The following is an 18876-nucleotide window of genomic DNA, read 5'->3' on the forward strand; positions in this document are numbered from 1 at the left end:
CAAGACCGGAGCATGTGTTGTGGCCACTGTGATTGGCTGTTGGCCACGCTTCAGAAAAGCTTTCCGTCAAACGTTAACGCTTTCGCCCCGTGTGTCTGAATAGTGCCTGAATATAACTCAATAATATTTATCCCCAGAAACACTAGAAATGACAGACGCATGATTTCCACAGTAAAAGAACCAACCCACCGATCTCCTGCTGCCACTCTAAACCCAAAGAAAGAAAATATAGCCCAGTTCCAAGAGATTTGACAAACTTTATGTCTTGGAAATTGAAACTGCATGCCGCAGTCCAGACTACTTAGGTATTTGCACAAAGAAGGGCCAGCATGATCCGGGTGCTTGCAGACGACGAGTAGAGGAACAGTTTTATTTTTCTGGTTTCGAGTTTCCCTCCAGCAAACCTTACCATCTGTCCACCTGGAATTCAGATTTCCCCGGTCGATGTCCCCGAGTTCTTATGAAAATCTATACGGCTCTATCTAGAATGCGGCATGTGCGTTTTCCCTCAAGCTTATCCTCGATAACGGCAGATTGATTCGTCTTCAGTGCCAAATACGCTGTCCTTTTGTAGCGTGACAGAAAACTCTTTAACCTGTCTCTCTTTCATGTGTTGAATATGTCGAATAACTGCGTCCTCTTTCTCCTCTGACAGCTGTAGCTCTGTGCATAATGCCCGTAACCTCATGACATGTTAACTGCATGTGATCATGGACATGATGGTTAATTCATTTTAATCTCTTTTTCCCCCTGCACTCCTTTTATTCTCTCTTCCGACGCTTAAAATAGAAGTGGAGCAAAAAGGTAAATCACTGACACAATCAGCGCCTTGTTTTTTCTTTATATATATTTTTTGTGGTTGTAAAACCTTCCTGTGCCCACTCTTGCCATTCTGAAAGCAGGCAGTAGCAGAAAGAGTCTCATTTTAGTCATGTCAGTGCATTTAAAAGCTTGAAAAGAACAAGTTAAAGGGACAGCATACCAAAAAACAGCAATCCTGAGGTCATTTACTCACCCCCGTATCGTTTTAGAGCCATATGAGTTTCTTTTTTATCGGACACAGACTGAGAAAAATTCGGGTCACTTTAATATTGGTTTCTGTAGCTTTTGAGCTTTTAAAACGGATGCAAAAGTACCACAGAGGTAAAAGTAGTTACTGCTATTCACATTGGGCCTCATTCATGAAAACTTCATAAATATACTAAAAAAAAATTTGACGTGAAACTGACATTTCAGAATCCTTTCCTCCACATTCATAAATACTTCGTAAACGTCAGATTTGATAGTAAAATTTGTGTATGCTAATGATTTTAAATTACTCGTAAACAGGGCACGAATGCACGCTCATTCACAATAAGGCATAATCCCGCCTATGCACTACAGATACGCTAATTACGCAACTAAGAATGCTGTAATCCTTTGGACGCCATTCTCTGGTTTAGCTACATTCTATTGCACAAATGCAAAAGAGACTGCATGCCTACCATAAATTAAACTGTGACCACCAAAGCGTTTTTAAGAAAGCTGAAATAATACCTGGTGCTCCTTTGAAAACGACCAGCACCTGAGAGCGCTTTGGAAGCACTGTGCATTTCTTCAGTACATGCTTTGTTGCCGTGATTTAGAATATCTACGACAGATGTTACTAGTATCATATTTTGAAGAGCATTATTGAATATAAAAATGCAGTATACAATTAACTTCTTCATTGTTGAGTTGTACAAGTATGATGGTAGGGTTTGTCCTGGCCCTCCTCTACTGTGATTGGACGGCTGTGTTAAAAAGGACAGGGATGAGCTTTGCTTTTTTCCTAAATTTAAAGAGTAAAAAATGAATAAAGACATGGCAAAGAACTCGTGAAATGTCATCATGATACATAGTTCATCAAAATGCAGTGTCATCAGTTTGTCTAAAAGAATACAGAATGTTTGAATGTTTTACGCACAATTTACACGTGGTGGGGAGCATGCATAAATCTTTCACTAACATTTTGAAAATACGAACATTTTCATGAATCTGAAAATTTATGTTAGTACGACTTAACAAACAATTTAAACGCAAAAGCAATCTGCTCGTGTTTCATAAATAAGGCCCAATGTGTTTTTTCTGCCATATGATGTTTTGTGTGAGAACCCGACTGATGTGCAAGTAATTAAATGAGCTGTTAACTGCTACCTATTGATTTATAAGATCAAACAAACCTGTTTCTGTCATGAATGCTTCAAAGGAGATGTGTCAAACGTTCAGCCATTAAGATAATTTAACAGAGATTTTTATTCATTAACTGTTTCCCTGCCACTGACAAGTTATCTCTTCAATTAAGAGACAACATTTGCATTAAACAACGTGTTCCTGATTATTTTTAATGTTAATCGGTAATACCGCGATTATCCACTAGAAAACTGAAGCAAAAAAAGTTATTTACTACTTTTAAACTCTGTCTATGTTTCGATAATCGTTCTGAACCTGATCTCTAACAAAATTAGTAAACAAATACTTTACAAAAATGCAATTATTTGAGCTTTTTGCTAAAAAAAATCTTTTTAAAGAAAAATACCCATATTTAAGAGTTTGTGAGCAGAGAAAAAAAATTAGAGTTTTTTTCCCGTTATTGTTTGTTTGAAAGCCGAGGGTCTGTTATTTTATTTAATATATTTGTATGTTTATATATTTTTAGAAGAAAATTTTTCTGGAAGGCATTTTGTGAAACTTTTTTGAAAATCACAAAAATGCTTTCCGTGCAACTTAAAAAAAAAAGACTGGTGGAAAACGAGTTTAAGGAATGGTTCAATGCAAAAAATTTTTTTTGTCATTAATTACTCACACTAATATCGTTCTACACCAATACCACCTTTGTTGATCTTTGGAACCCAAATAAAGATATTTTTGATTAAATCCGACCCACCAAATTCGAGTGACAGCAATGCAACTTCCTAGTTCCAAGGCCCAGAAAGGCAGTAAGACATTTTTTAAATAGTCAATGTGACTTCAGTGGTTCAATCTTCAATTCATAAAGCACCAAGAATGTTTTACACACAAAACAATGACTTTATTTCACATTTTCTTCCCTTTCGTGTCAGTCTCCAACGTGTGTTGTGAATATGTCCACATACATCAATTCATGCGCATGTGTCTTGATGCTCTTGTGATCATGCATCGGAAATTGATAGTTGCATTTCTGTCTGAAAGCTCTCAGATTTTATCAAAAATATCTTAATTTGTGTTCTGAAGATGAATGAAGGTCTTAACAGGTGTAGAGCAACATAAGGGTTAGTCATTAATGATACTTCAAAGCAAATTTCAAAGCTTAAGTCCCCATTCATTATAAATACTTTAAAAAGTGCGAGCAGGCCAGTCTTCATTTTCTATTTGTGTGTGTTTCACTGAAGAAAGTCAAAAGGAGTTTAAAACGATACGAGGATGAGTAAACGTGATTGTAACTGTTGGGTGAACTGTCCCTTTAAATGTTAGTGGTAATGCCCAGGGTACGAATGCCCCATTCCCCCTCCTTTTCCTGTCCTCCACACTTTTTTATTGCCTGTTGTACCCCAGCCCCCACTCCACACCCCCAGCATGCTCTGGTAAACAGGTTTTCTCTAGATTAACTAGATTTACACTGCCTCTACTATTTCTGGCTTTCTCTTTCTGTCTCTCTCGCTGTCTCACTTTCCCCTGTCTACATGTTGATTATCATGTCTTTGTTAAGAAGAAAGGAAACGCTTTATGCTGTGACATGATTGTGACATTAGGCCCGTAGGAAAGACTCTCTCAGGTAAAGCGTAAAAAACAATGGAAAAGGACACAGACTGCCTGTATGCTGCTTTCCTCTGCGTCTTTCTCAAGCCTTATTTAGTTGTCTGCTTTTATTTGCAGGGCAGATCTGTCGTTTTCTTACCTTTATTCCTTTGTGTTTGGTTGTGGTTTAATTTCTCCATCACTCCCTTCAGTATGTCCAAGCTGCAGTGAGCCGAAACTGTTTGCTTACGGACACATAAAACTGTTTTTGCTTCCGTTTAAGCTTCAATAACTTTCAGATCCAGATTCTTCACACCTTTAACCGCTTGTGAATGTGGGTAGCTGTTAGATTTTTTTAGTATGTGTTTTTGTCTTCACCAAACTACCCAGTTATGAGAGCGATGTAGAGACAGATGGGCACTCTGCCCCCTGCTTTCATCTGCCCTGAGCTTTGTTCGCTTACGTTTGACTGTTTTTTGCTCTGTTCTTCCCATCACTAGTTTTTGTTTGTCCCGGAACTCTGAAAGCTGTGGGAGATCCGTCGTTTCTGTACGAGGCGGAGCAACAAGCGGGGTCGTGGTGCAAAGACCCCCTACAGGCAGGAGACAAGGTTTATTTCATGCCCTGGACCCCTTATAGGACAGATACACTTATCGAGTACAACTCGCTTGATGACTTTCAAAACTCGAGACCAAGTACGACTTACAAACTCCCCCATCGGGTCGACGGCACAGGATTTGTGGTTTACGATGGGGCGGTGTTTTTCAACAAGGAGAGGACACGTAACATTGTCAAATTTGACCTGCGGACTAGAATCAAAAGCGGCGAGGCCATTATAAATAACGCCAATTACCATGACACCTCACCGTACAAGTGGGGAGGAAAAACAGACATCGACTTGGCCGTGGATGAGAACGGCCTTTGGGTGATCTACGCCACCGAGCAGAACAATGGCATGATGGTTTTAAGTCAACTCAACCCCTACACCCTTCGCTTTGAGGCGACTTGGGAGACGACCTACGACAAACGATCGGCCTCCAACGCTTTCATGATCTGTGGGGTGCTGTACGTGGTCCGGTCCACTTACGAAGACAATGAAAGCGAGGTCAGCAAGAGCCTAATCGACTACATGTACAACACCAAACAGAATCGAGGCGAGTACGTGGACATCCACTTCCCCAACCAGTACCAGTACATCGCAGCTGTGGAATACAACCCACGAGACAACCAGCTATATGTGTGGAATAACTTCTACATCCTACGCTACAATCTGGTGTTCGGACCTCCTGATCCAGCTCACGGTAAGTCCCATTTTTCATCCTCCCATCCACATGCAGACACGGTCCCCGTGGATATCTGTTATAAGCGGCCCTGCGATTTCAGCCACTGCAGTTGGAATTCCTCTGGCTCCCGAGTCTGTGTGTCAAATGTCACGGATGACTGGGTTTTAATTTCAGATTTAATATGTGCTTGATGTATTCCGGAAACCTTTCTCGAGCGAAAGCAACATCTCAGAGTGAAGTGGTGGGTCTCGGCAGTAAACAACATCATAGGCGTTGTTAGCATATAATAAGAGACGTGTCCCACGGGGACTTCAAAAGGCAGAGCCGTCCTTCCCTAGTGGGTAGACTCTTGGGTCTGAGCTCCCTCCTGCTGTACCTTGGAGAGGTAAACTGCTATTCTCATTGGTAGAGTGTTACCTGTCTGAGCAGGTGCGTCGGCAGCCTGGCGGCAACAGTGGCTTGAACCCGATAGAGAGAATTCGATTCCCTAACCACATTTAAACAAACAGCTAACACACTCGCATGCAGGCCTCCGATTGTGTCTATGCTGAAAGGTGGTTCTCCTTCGAGATCACATCAGTCCCAAAGGTCACATCAGCACAGACTGTTTTTAATTTAGCTGTCAAGAGCAGGGACAAGATGCCCAGACTGTGTGTCAGATCATCTTTACATGGAAAAATAATAACTTTAATAATCATAATCCCAGCTCATCCTTGAAACGCTTTGGTACTCCTATAAGACTTAAGCGTAAAGTAGTGTAGAGGTCAGATATGTTTACAGATAATTTTTTTAATATGTTGTGTACAATAACTGTACCATGGATGTTCTCTCAAAACCAGTTACTATGAAAATCAAGCTAAATGTATTACTTTACATTTTACTTTAAAGAGCACCTATTTCATTTCTTAAAAACAACGTTATTTTGTGTATTTGGTATAATATAATGTGTTTGCGTGTTTTAAAAACACATTATTTTCCACACACCGTACATTTTTGTAGCTCCAGATTTCACTCTCTTCCTGAAAAGCACAGATTTGAAAAGCGCTGTGTCCCTGATTGGCCAGCTAATCTGTACGTTGTAATTGGCCTGAATACATAAATAAATGTTAAGCTCCTTACCATGTTTGAAAGGTTCGGTCACAACGCAAGGCTAACAGGAATTAACTTACAGGCTAAGTCCAAAGTGGGAGGAATTATGATAATGTCTACATCACCAATCCCAGGAAATAAACTGTTGCCTACAATCTGCGTGTTTGTTGTAGTCCAAGAAAAGAGATTTACGTTGGAGACAATAACTCGCGTCATCGTTTACTTTGGAGTTTGTACATTTTGCAAATCATTAACATGTACAAATACACACTTACACACCAAAGGAAATGTAAAATTTTCATTCAGACAATAGGTGCTCTTTAAAGGAATAGTTTAGCCAAATATGAAAATTCTCTCAAAAATACTTACCCTTAGGCCATCCTTGTTGTATATGACTTCCTTTCTTCAGTTGGTTATAGGTTCTTGGGTGTATCAATATGACCAATAGTCAACCAATGAGATTCAAAATTTTCAGCGTGCTGCCATATTTGAATTCCCCCCACTGATCTGTACATTTCCATTTATACACAACCCACTGATCTGTTAATAAACTCAAAATATTACTTATTTTTTATCACAAATGTATTGTTTCACTTCAGAAGTCCTATATTAACTCACTGGAGTCATTTGGATTACTTTAATAATGGATGGATGTACTTTATGAAGCCTTACAATGCTGAGCGCAGCATAAGAAGATGATATGGCATTTTAATATCAAATATATTTGTTTGTGTTCAACAGAAGAAATGAAGCCATATACATCTAGGGTGGCATGAAAGTGTCTATTTTCTCATATTTGGGTGAACTCTTTCTTGTAATGTAATTAATGGAATATATGCCGCAAGCAAATCATTGTCCAAAATGCTGCATAGGTACAACAAAACTATTGATAAATTAATGTGATTACAAAAATTAGCTATACAAAAAAATTAAGATAAAAATGTACAAATATTTTACAAAAATAAAGTTGCTTAGATAGATATTTTTGCCTATCACTTAGCTTTGTCTTCCTATTCACTTTGTTTGGCATGTACTGTAAAATGTTCCACATGAGGATCCGTGTCGGGTTAGTAACAAAAAAAAAAGTAATTACACTCTTTAAACGAATGTGATAAAAACCAACCTGATCTCACGAATTTCCGTGGCATAGTCACGGAATTTTGTGCTCATTTTTCCGTGGCATTCTCACGGATCTCCGCATTTTTCCGTGGCCCTACTACAGACTGTTTTGTCCTATTTTCTTACCATTTTCGCTTCGGTTTAGGGTTAGATTTACATGAAATGACATCCCTACCCAAACCCAACTCTAACCCCAACGCCAGGCGACAATTGTTTAAAGTTTAGAAAATATAAAAAAATAAATCAGAAAAAATAGTATAAACCAATAGTTAAAGTGACATACTAACGCAAACACCAAATCTAACCCTAAACCGAAGCGAAAATGGTTTGAAAATAGGAAAAAGCAGTTGAGTAACCAATCCGTGAGAATGCCACGGAAAAAGACAGTCCGTAGCAGGGCCACGGAAAAATGCGGAGATCCGTGAGAATGCCACGGAAAAATGAGCACAAAATTCCGTGACTATCCCACGGAACTTTGTGAGATCATGTTGTAAAAACACACTAAATGCGTTGTCCCAGAATCCACCATCTGTGTTATTATTGAAACTTTTAACACAACTTGTGTTATATTTTAACACAAAATCAACACAAAATAATACATAATGTGTTAAAATTACAAATAATGTGTTAAAAGCTTAATGCACAAAGATGTGTAAAAAATTAACACATCCTTTCTAAGAGTGTAATTACTATTTACTAATTACATCTCAAGTCATGTAATAAGATTACTGAACAAATAACTCTTTTCAAAAAGTATTACTAATTATTTTTTAAATTCTATTTAGTAAATTATACAAAGATAGACTTAAATCGGCTCGAATAAATCATATAAAAGAACATCAATTATTCTGGCCACACTTTTTAAGGTCCAATTCACACTATTCACAAACTATTAACTACTTTTGCCTCAATATTTTCCTAATTACTGCTTATTAATACTTAGTAAAATAGTTGTTAAGTTTAAGTATTGGTAGGAATTGGGTATTAAGGATATAGAATAAGGTTTTGATAAGGTTTCGCAGAATCGTGCATTAATATGTGCTTTTTAAGTATTAATAAACAGCCAATATCTCAGTAATATTAATGCTAATAATCAACCAGTTAAAGCAACACTATGTAGTTTTTTTACCTTTAAATAACGTCTCTAAAATTATTTCAGTGATAGAACAACTTTTAACTGGACAAATTGTACTGTTGCTGCAACCTGAGCAGCCTCCTAGCTGCTACAAGAACACTCTGAAAGTGGCGGTTGAGGGTGGGAAACACAGCCCCGCCCCTCCCCCTGCCTGCAGAAGAGTGTCTGATACCAGGCACTGTTGCGCTTTTCAACCACATGGTGGAGCTGTAAGTCATTTTTACATGGAAACTACATTGTGTTGCTTTAATAGTGAAACTACACTGGTGAGTTAATAAGAATAATGGCAACACTTTAAAGTATATAAAGTGTGAAGGATACATAAAAACATGCGTTTTAACCTTAGAGTTTAAATGTTGATGTTAAATCCACTATTGTATCTTATATATAATCATACTACAGTCCATACAGTATCTTCAATTAAATTACTGGAAAAATAACTGTAATCTAAATTTAAAAAAGTAATTCAGTTACATTACTTAGTTACACCCAACACTGGTTAGTATCCAAGCAGTTCTGCCCTTGAAGTTAGCTGTTTAACCTCAGTCTACAGTAGAGAGCAAGGCAGCTCACTAGATTTTGTAACAGAGCCCAACATTACCCATCCCAAAGCAGCGTATGGTATTCATAACCACTTTACTATGCTCACTAAATCAGATTTCCTCTTCAGAACACTGTCGAACAGCCTGAGTCATTCCTACCACGCGCTAGCAGCTTTCTTTTCGTCCGTAGTGATTACTAGCGCTGATTCAAAACCTGAACCAATTCACCCCTGCACAAGCAAGCAATTAAATAAGAAATATCAACTCAATATCACTTCAAATGCAAAGGATTAGGGCTTAGATATAAAATTCATTGAACATTTCTCTTGGGTGTTACCTCCGAGGATTCAAATCTTTCATTAAGGAAATGTTCAAAGTGTTTCCACAATGTTATCCACTTCTGGTGCAAGCTTGTACTATGAGGCTGATTGAATATGCCAATATATGTACTGCCTCTCTTTAAACAGCCTGTAAGGGAAGCAATTAGCTCTACAATCAGTGCTGATGAAGGACAAAAACATGCTAATTTCACTAGCATTAGCTCCTGCCACGCACACCAGTTGAATGACGCCCCCCCTCCCCACTTGAATCTAATCTGCCGTCATTTTAACACTGATGTGTTTTCTCTATTTTAGATGTGGTGATTATCTCATCATCTCAATAATCAGTTGGCTCTTATAGCCGCCGGAGTTGTGCGCCGTGGAGTTGATGTTTGCTCCACTTTACTTCGATAGCCTCAAAATTACCTTGATTTTTTGATGCTGATGCAACTCACCACTAGAGTACAAGAAGAAGTTTAGTCTGTAAGCCCCTCGCATTTGAGGTAGGATATATAATAACTCCATCCATTCAGGGCGGTCTTCCAATCATCTTTATCTGGCCCGCCGTTTAAAATCAGCGAGGTTACTTTAAAGGCACTCTAAGCGATTCTGTGGTATGTCCCTTTTTGTTGACGTTCAAACAAAACGGAGTGTAGCTAACTCCTCCCCCTCCCTTCCGTGCTTTCTGAACGAGTCATGAACGCGCCCAACCCCCACTCCCAAATCCTTTTGGTCGTTTATTGGCTGGAACACTTTATGTTTTGTGGTGGTAGGTTTGACCACTTTGTTTTTGATGCTGTTTGTGAAGCCTGGGCTGTCTACAGAGACCACATCTTTTTTACAGTGTTTTCAGAGGACAGGCAGCTAGCAGATAGTGAGGAGATGTTTACTGTATGAAACAAAAAATGTTTTATGGCCTAAAACGCGTGAATTCGCTTAGAGCACCTTTAACCTTTCCACTATACATGACAAATGACGGCTGAACCATTTGCGGGTGCATAATTTTCGGATCCAGTTTAAGCTTTGGATGCATAAAAAAACTTGTGCTACACCGCATGTGACACGCCTGACCGGAAGTGATGTATTTCAGCGCGTTTCAATCAAAACACTGTGTGCGAGGTGAAAATTATTAATCTTTTATTGTTTAACTTGATCATTAACACTTGAATCATTCAAAACCGATTGATTACTGATAAGTAAATTATTAAGTATAAATATATTCGTATTTTGGCTCAGATTTACAATTAAACTGAAATTTTATTACGACTGCCACTAGGGGGCGAACTCCAACAGTCGCATCCGAAAGTGGTGTATGGAAAGCCGGTTTAGCCTTTATGTATTTAAAAAAAAAAAAAAAAAGAAAACATGAAGTGCAGTTTTAGTCATTAAAAGAAGAGTGGATACATGTTGTGAATTGTTTTTAAAATATTAAAAAAGAAAATATGAGTTTTCAGTAATTAAAAGGCAACATACTGAAACACTTTAAAAATATTTTTTTGAAAATTAATGTTTTTAAAATATGACCTATAACAAAAGTAACAAAAACAACATAAGTTATAACATATATAATAATTATTTAAACAATGCAAAATAGTCTTGTGTGTCTGCTTGTGTTTGCATTTATGTATGCTACTAGAACCTCAAAAAAATTTCAGATTTGAAACCACAAATTAGGCACATTTAGGGGCTGTTCCCATATCGTGTTCACGGTATGCACGCTCATAATAGAAGCGGTACGACGCGCTTGTTTTTTCCAGGTGCGTCTGCACTTCAGCGAGTTAAAAACATCTCAACTTTTTGCCGCAAGCGCACTGCAGGTTATGTGACAAGATCCTACGCGACTAGCGTTTTCCACGTGTTTTTAGGCGCGACATGTAAATGACCCCTTATACATTTATCTCTTAAAGTGCTTATAGTGCTGGCAAACACATCTTTGTTTTCTTACAAATATTATGTAAAGCCAGCCAATCAGATTAAGACCCTCATACTTCTGCGTCATCTGATAAAACTTCATTTTGTCAGCCAAAATATAACAATACATGCATCAGTTGCTGAACAACATACATTTTACTGTAGTGTACTGTATGTCATCTGCGGTCAACCAGATACTCTACTGATCAATCCAGTGTATCAATAGCCAAAGGGACCTTTTTATTCAACCACAGCAATGATGTTACTGTACCGAGCATGGTTATTATGGATGTTTTACTGTAATGTAAGCCGAGTATTAATATCTGAAGCAACTGTATTCCAATGAGACATGCATGGTTGTTACACAGATCAAAGTCTGTATTTGCATTCAGAACTGCAGTACGTCACAACTAACAGTGGCTGTTTCATTTATAAAAATAAAGACCTGTAAACGCAGCAGTTATGTTAAGTTGTTGTTTATAAATCCCTGAAGTTTAACAGTGGCTTGTGTGATTGTTGTAATAAATCGAAACAACAGATCGAATGCATAACCACAGAGCACAGGCACACGAATATACAGCATGCAAACAAAAAACTGTGCACCTGACGAAGCTCCTCGTATTCATTTCGATTCAAACTAATTTTCTGTAGTGCTGTTACGTTTATTCATTTAGTGGACGCTTTTATCCAAAGTGACTTACAAATGAGATGGCATTTAACAATCTGCGTTTCACAATTTTGCATTGTTGCCAAGCAACTTTACAAATACATATCAGCACAGGCAGTAGAGACATGGAGATTGTGAAATTGCTTATGATTGATTGATTTTTCAGGTTGATTGGTTGATTTACAGGTGACCTGACCTGCGTAAAAGTCACATGAACATTCTTAAACTCTTTTCCTGCCAGCTTTTTTAAAATTTGCCAGCGCCAACTTTTCTTATGATTTTCACAAAAGTTTAATGCCTTAAATATATAAACATACAATATATCAAACAAAAGAACAGACCCTCTGCTTTAAAAAAAAAAAAAGTTTTATCCTACTTGTACAGTATTTGTTCTCTTTTTAGCACTTTTCAAATATGGATAGGTTTCTTTAAAACAAAGAAAAAGACTTTTGAAAGAGATCAGATTCAGAATGATCCTTAAAACATACTTGGAGTTTGAACTGTTTGACCTGAGGGGATATTTCCGAGCTTTTATAAGTTGAATAAGAGCGCAACCTGGTGCGGAAATATGGATTGGCAGAAAAACTCGTCATTGGCAGGAAAGTGTTTTCTCTTAATTGACAAGTTAACTCGTCAATGGTGGGGATAGAGTTAAATATGGTGCTATGAGTGATTGGAGGACAAGACTTTATAGACCGTTTCATTGGGCGCACGTGCGGTGACGCAATAAACGTCTGGTCTGAACTTTACTTCCGGTTTCTGTTTGTTTAATGGTCTGAGTAGTTGCTGAAACTGAACTCTTAAACAAATACCTCGTCGAAAATAACAAATGTTTTGGGTTCCTATGTAATCTACGTGTTGTTTATTAAATATGCTTGCAATATAAATAAACTACTTTAAAAGGACTTTGTTGTTTTTTATTCTTCGCGGAGTTTACCGGAAGTTACGTGAGGACCATGAAAGCAGCTTGTTTATGTTGTTACTGCTGAAACCGTCTATATGGGTCACCAGAAGTGTCAAGCGCATGATATTAAAATTCCACGAGAGTGATTCAGGAGTCGACTGCTCTGTATGCTTTTGAGTCTCTCTTCTGTTTTTTATGTCATTCGCATAATCGAATTTGAAATGACTTAATAACAAAATTACGTTTTAGTCACACAACATCGGAATTGGGATCGCCATCCTTTTGCATAGTTTTTAGTTGACATTTAGAAAATAACATTAAAGTTTTGCGCAAATCTTTAATGGAAACGTAAGCTGACTGACCGACTGATTGATGAAGGCATTACACATTTTATAATCTGATAATAAATTAAATTAAATGATCTGATATGAATGATCAATATTGTTACATACTCCAAAGAAAATGTTCAAAGGAGAAATGATATAAACCAGAATGTTTATACTGGAGTCCTCTTTTATAAGAAAGAATCATCTTTGATGAGAAAATAACAGGCAGTATTTATATTTTCCATCCGAGTCGGAGTGGAAAACACATTACGCTGCTTGCTGCTTAATCTTGTTCTTTCCTTGTCATTAATGAAATTAGTTGTGACACTGGTTGTGATAATTGCCAGTTTAGCCATCTGACATTACACTGCTGATGGTTAGAGAAAATTCAAGAGCCTTAATCCGTGCTTACAAAAATACTGTAAAAGACCACTAATGGATTTGACTTTATTTTAGTCTCACTCATACTGTCACATGGACAGATTGCTCATCAGCCTATTTTTGTTAAAGTCCTCTCTTGAAATATAATTTTGACTACTACGGCTGTTCCAATTAAACATTAAATGTCCTTTCTTTGCCCATCCTTCTAAATCTCTAAATCTTTTTGTTTTTCTTTGCTAGTCTCACCTATATTGAGCCCTGCCACATTTGGCTCCTCCCCCAGTTCCTGACATCCATTGCTCCCTCTATTCATTCCTCCTGTCTTTTATACCATATAGCCATACTGAAAGCTTTATTTCTGAAAATACATATCTCCGCCATTAAATGAATATAGCACAAGTAAGTGTGTATGGGAAAGGATTTGCTTCTATGCTATTTGCTATTGCATAGGAACAATCCAGTAGTTGTAGCTTGATGATAATTTAAAAATATAGAAAAGCTTATGCAATAGGTAGTGTTAGGACATAACAACCATTAGCTCATTATTAAAACAGTACACATTGATAGAATAACACATTTTGTGTGTCTTTCACCACAACGGCATGTGAATATTTGGTTTGAAATTGTTCCTTGGCATGCGAGTCAGGCTTAAGAGAAACAGCCTTTGTTACAACAAAAAGAAATGAATACAGCAATACCCATAAATCTGATTTCAAAGGCTTTCGGTAAAATAATAACACCTGGCTTCTATGAGACTGACTGAAGTGTCCATTTACCGCCTGTATATTCAGATCTGAAGGACACTGTTTAATCTACTCTGAAACAAAGCGCAGGTTTTATTTCAGACAGTCGCTACCATGTTTTATAACTGCAGTAGTATAGTTTCATTTTGTATTATTACTTTGAATACCATATGGTACATGTATGCAGTAATCCTTCATTCTTTATGAAAATAACATGATATTCTCACCACTGTTTTTTTTTTTATAAATCTGAAGTTGTTTTTATATCATAGATATATGACATTCATTTTTGTTCTCTCAAAGACTTAGGAATTAATGTGTATTGATGTCTCATTTTATACTTAGATTGTATTGAACCATTCAGACATACTATTTACAAGTCTTTAATGAATAAACATCAATCAAATTAATATATGTTAATATAAAGCAGAGTATGGCTAGGAGCTTGCTGATGGGTGTTTGAGCTTGTGTTAAGAGTCTGTCTTTTAGATTGATCGATTGGTTTATAGTTTGTCTTACACAGCTTTATCCTGCATAAATTTAGCTGACAAATGAGTCACAGTTCTCAACGTGGTGCTATTGTTTGTGTCTTATATAAATGAACACATGTATGTAAAATTCACAATGTCTTCTCTTGGAAACAATGCATTTTGGTGAGTCATAAGTCTTTACATAAGTTGAAGTCAAGTGACGTCAAACTTAGCACCCGTGAAATCGTACCCAACAGTTCAAATTATAAATCATTATTGTTATTATTAAGTTTACCATTGTGAATTGGGGTAAGGTAAGGATACTTATTGTTCTCTGCTTGCTCAATAAGTGAAGTTACTTTTCATTACTTTTCATACTTTTCATTCCCTCCTCTGCCGACCTCCATATTTTAATGATCCAATCACTTTAAATCAAATTAAAGACACAATATGTAATTTTCAGTACCGTACAATTTTCGGTACAGTAGTGCTTTTGATTTACTTTATGATACCTTAATGCAGGGGTGGGGATCCCTGGGTCCTGGAGGGCCACTGTTCTGCAGACTTTAGTTCCAATCCTAATGAAACACGCCTGAAAAATCTAATCAAAGTCTTTAGGATTACGTGGAACTGAAATGCAGGTGTGTTGGAATAGGGTTAGGGGTGCACCGATATATCGGCCGATGATGCTTGCTATGCTTCTCAATGTATTACGGTGAAATACCGCTACATCCAAACGCCAGAGGGCGCTCTCGTGCAGAAACTCAATATGCGCTGCAGACGAAGAACCATACATGCGCAGCTCCAGGGAATGGCTTAAGGATATATTTATATTGCTGTTCTTCAAACCTTTTCAGGTATTTTTATGATAATAAAGAATATGTATAATGATTATGTTTGAGGAGTGTTGCTTTTTCAAATGCATGTTATAAACGACTCAAACTAACAGTGATTTCAGATTGATAAGGACTTACTGATCAAAAAGCCGTAGTGCATGAAATAGCTGTGAATATTATCTGCTGTGCGATTAAGAATAGTTATCGGCCACATATTATTATTGTAATTCGGCATTTATCGGTGCACCCCTAAATAGGGTTAGAACTAAACTCTGCAGGACAGTGTCCGTCCAGGACCCAGGGTTACCCACCCCTGCCTTAATGGCACATGCCGATTGGTCTACGCAATGCTGCATGAAGTCAAACACTTTTATGGCAGCAATAGTGAAAACCAAATATTACCCGGAAATACTGTAATGTCATGGACAAGTGACCACAGGGTCGTAACAATGATTAACTCTTTCCTCGCCACGGACAAGTAATCTCGTCAATTAAGAGAAAACGCTTCCCTGCCAATGACGAGGTTTTAACGGCAATCCATATTTCCACTATTATCCACTAGGTGGCCCTCAACACTGAAGCTTTCCAGTTTCAAAAACAGTAAATACTGTGTATGTTTTGATCATAGCTCTGAATCTGATCTTTAACAAAAGACTTTTAGAAAATGCAATTATCTAAGCTTTGTTATACATATTTAAAGAAGAACATTTTCTGGAAGGAATTCAACTTTGGTGAAAATCCTAAAAAAAAAAAATGCTGGCTGGTAACTTTTTCAAAAAACTTTGGCAGGAAAAAGTTAAAACTGTAAATACAATGAATTTTAACATTTTGAAAATATTTGGGATAACATAAGTACATGTGTGAACAAATCACACTTGTTGTGTATATAGCACAATGCTAGTAATTTTTTATATATCAATACAAAAATCAAACATATTGTGCCTTTAAGTTGTTTTACTCCAATTTAGAGGTCTACACGGGTCCAAAAATTGTGTACCCAAACCCGAAAAGACCCATAAATGTGCTACACTGAACCAACCCGGACCCGTCTATTATTTTGAAAGTTGGACCTGGAACCGACGCGGACCCATCAATTATTTAAAAGCTGGACCCCGAATCCATCCGGGCAGACACCGATCCATCTGGAACAGATCAGCAAATATTCTTCAGCTAAATGCTATTAATAAGTCAATAAACAAGTAGTGAAAATTTCGCGAAATTACTGTCACGGTGATGAATAACGAAGTTTTACATTTTTTGTTTCTCGACGTTAGCTTTACTGTGCTCTTTGAGCAGAGTCTGCGTGAAAACTTTAGATATAATCGCAAGACGGTCAATTTATAATATTATTATGAAAATTGGAGAAAGTGCAAAGTAGCTTACCTTGCAAAACGTGTAGAATGGCGGAATAAGTCCCGCCTTCTAAATAAAAGAGCCAATTGTCAAAAGTAAAGTCTATAGGTGTGTTCGAGATCATCCGGCGCTGCGCAGACCGATCGGCGAGGTTTGCCGCTTGCAGTCGAGGGAGGAACTGAAGACGGAGCCGTCAAGCCGGACACCTGCTGCTTGCCGTAGTGACGTGTGCGCCGTGTTTCCTTGTTATTAATCGCGAATGAAGTGAATTAGATGCTGAATTTGATAAAAACAAACCTTTTAATAAAAAGTTGCAACCAGAAACATTTTATATCGAATATTTTAATTGCTGCTTATACTGTATACCCGAAAATAACGGGAAACAAGCCTATATTATTAAAATACCAATAGAGTTTGTTATTTTCATTTTTATTTTATTACACGACACAATATAACATATTTATACATAATAACGTGTTTTCCCTGTTTTAAAACATTAATTTATAATGTTTATTAGTGGAACTAAAGGTTGAATTAAACTTGAGACGCACGTGATCGTTGTCGTCAGTGAGGCGACCAATCACGTAAAGCTGTGTCGTCATCACAACTCCGTGCAGCCGCTCTGGAAAGGCTGCACCGGCTGAGCTAGCCGGCTACTCTCGTAACGCTCTCGCGGTACTTAAAAACCACATGACACAGTCACATGCCTGCAGCGCCAGCTGAAGTCGGACAAAAATACTAACCGGAATGCACTGCTTCAAGTCAGCCACCGATCGGTCTGCGCAGCGCCGCATGAAGTCGAACACACCTATTGAGTTACTGCAGAAGCTGACGGTAGCCATAGAAAAATTTATGTGACAGTTCATCTAAGTTTTTGTTGCAGTTTTTGAATTAATTTATTTAAATGTGGGTGTGTGTTCTCAGAGTCCGATCGACTTGAGTATTACCCACAATGTTAAACATACCCGGGACTCAAAGTAATAGGTTGGGACCTGACTCGGCTAATCATTTAAAATATAGACCAGAACCCGTACGGGTCCCGGGTCAGGTCTCGGGTCCTTGGGTCTCGGGTCTTCCATGTAGACCTCTACTCCAATGCAAATATAACCCAAGTAAAATCAGTTGCAGGAATATCGAGGCTTAAACTTATTTTACACCCATCATGTCAAACAGTCAAAATCTGAAGTTCAAAGCCAAGTCAACCAGCACACCGGTCATGCCAACCATGTCAAATCTCACACACATGGGTGAAAACTGTAAAGATCAAGGTGTGCAGGTAACGACTCTGCAGTGTTTTTTGCTTAGTTTTTGTCTGAAGCAGAGCTCTGTCTGGTCAGTTGACACTAATTCACAGTGGGTCACGTCTAACCTTAAAAAGAAAGCTTTTCTTTTCACTCGATCGCTCTCTTTCTCTCTCTCTCTCTCTAACGTACATGGAGATGCTCTTTCTCTTTCAAACACACACTGCGCTCAGATCTCTCACACTTCTATGGTCCGCTTCATCAATGGCTTTCCTGACTGCATGCTGTCAGTCACTGAGACTGCTTAGCCGATAAAAGCAGCAGGTGCAGTTCTGAGGGTTTTTTCGACTGTCGAACATGCTCCTTATACGTGTTTGTATCAGGGAGTATGAAGTCAGGCGGGTTCAGTTTAACACTGTTAATGAAGAAATGACACTAATCTGCAACAACTTTCAGTTGCTCACACTCTTAAAGGAAAACATCACAGTTTTTTCAATATTTTACTATGTTCTCAACTTAGATGAATTAATACATACCTATCTTTTTCAATGCGTGCACTTAATTTTTTGTACATCACGTCATGAATGTGTTAGCATTTAGCCTAGCCCCATTCATTCCTTAGGATCCAAACAGGGATGAATTTAGAAGCCACCATACAATTGCATGTTTTCATTATTTAAAGACAGTTACATGAGTAATTACACAAGTAAGTTTGGTGGCACAAAAATGTTGCACTTTTTTAAGCGTATAAAAATGATTGTATGGCGGAAAAGCACTTAGTTTGCAGCACTTCGGGGTGCAGTAACATCACTCCTGACTCC

The 18876-nt window shown here is 37.8% G+C and overlaps 1 protein-coding gene across 16 annotated transcripts in view; it reads left to right on the forward strand.

Moving 5' to 3' along the window:
* Window positions 1-18876, forward strand: part of adgrl2a (adhesion G protein-coupled receptor L2a) — a 141827-nt gene that overhangs the window by 78675 nt on the left and 44276 nt on the right. For all 16 annotated transcript variants that reach the window (XR_010521056.2, XR_010521055.2, XR_010521058.2 and 13 more), the window contains exon 5: window positions 4236-5036. Coding sequence is in view for 12 of the 16 variants with exons in the window: in XM_065241898.2 (XP_065097970.1) it covers window positions 4236-5036 (801 nt within the window). In the remaining 4 variants the exon portion in view is untranslated. The remainder of the gene's footprint in view (window positions 1-4235; window positions 5037-18876) is intronic.

The sequence above is a fragment of the Paramisgurnus dabryanus genome, chromosome 14 (genome assembly GCF_030506205.2).
Source record: "Paramisgurnus dabryanus chromosome 14, PD_genome_1.1, whole genome shotgun sequence".
Classification (NCBI taxonomy): Eukaryota; Metazoa; Chordata; class Actinopteri; order Cypriniformes; family Cobitidae; genus Paramisgurnus; species Paramisgurnus dabryanus.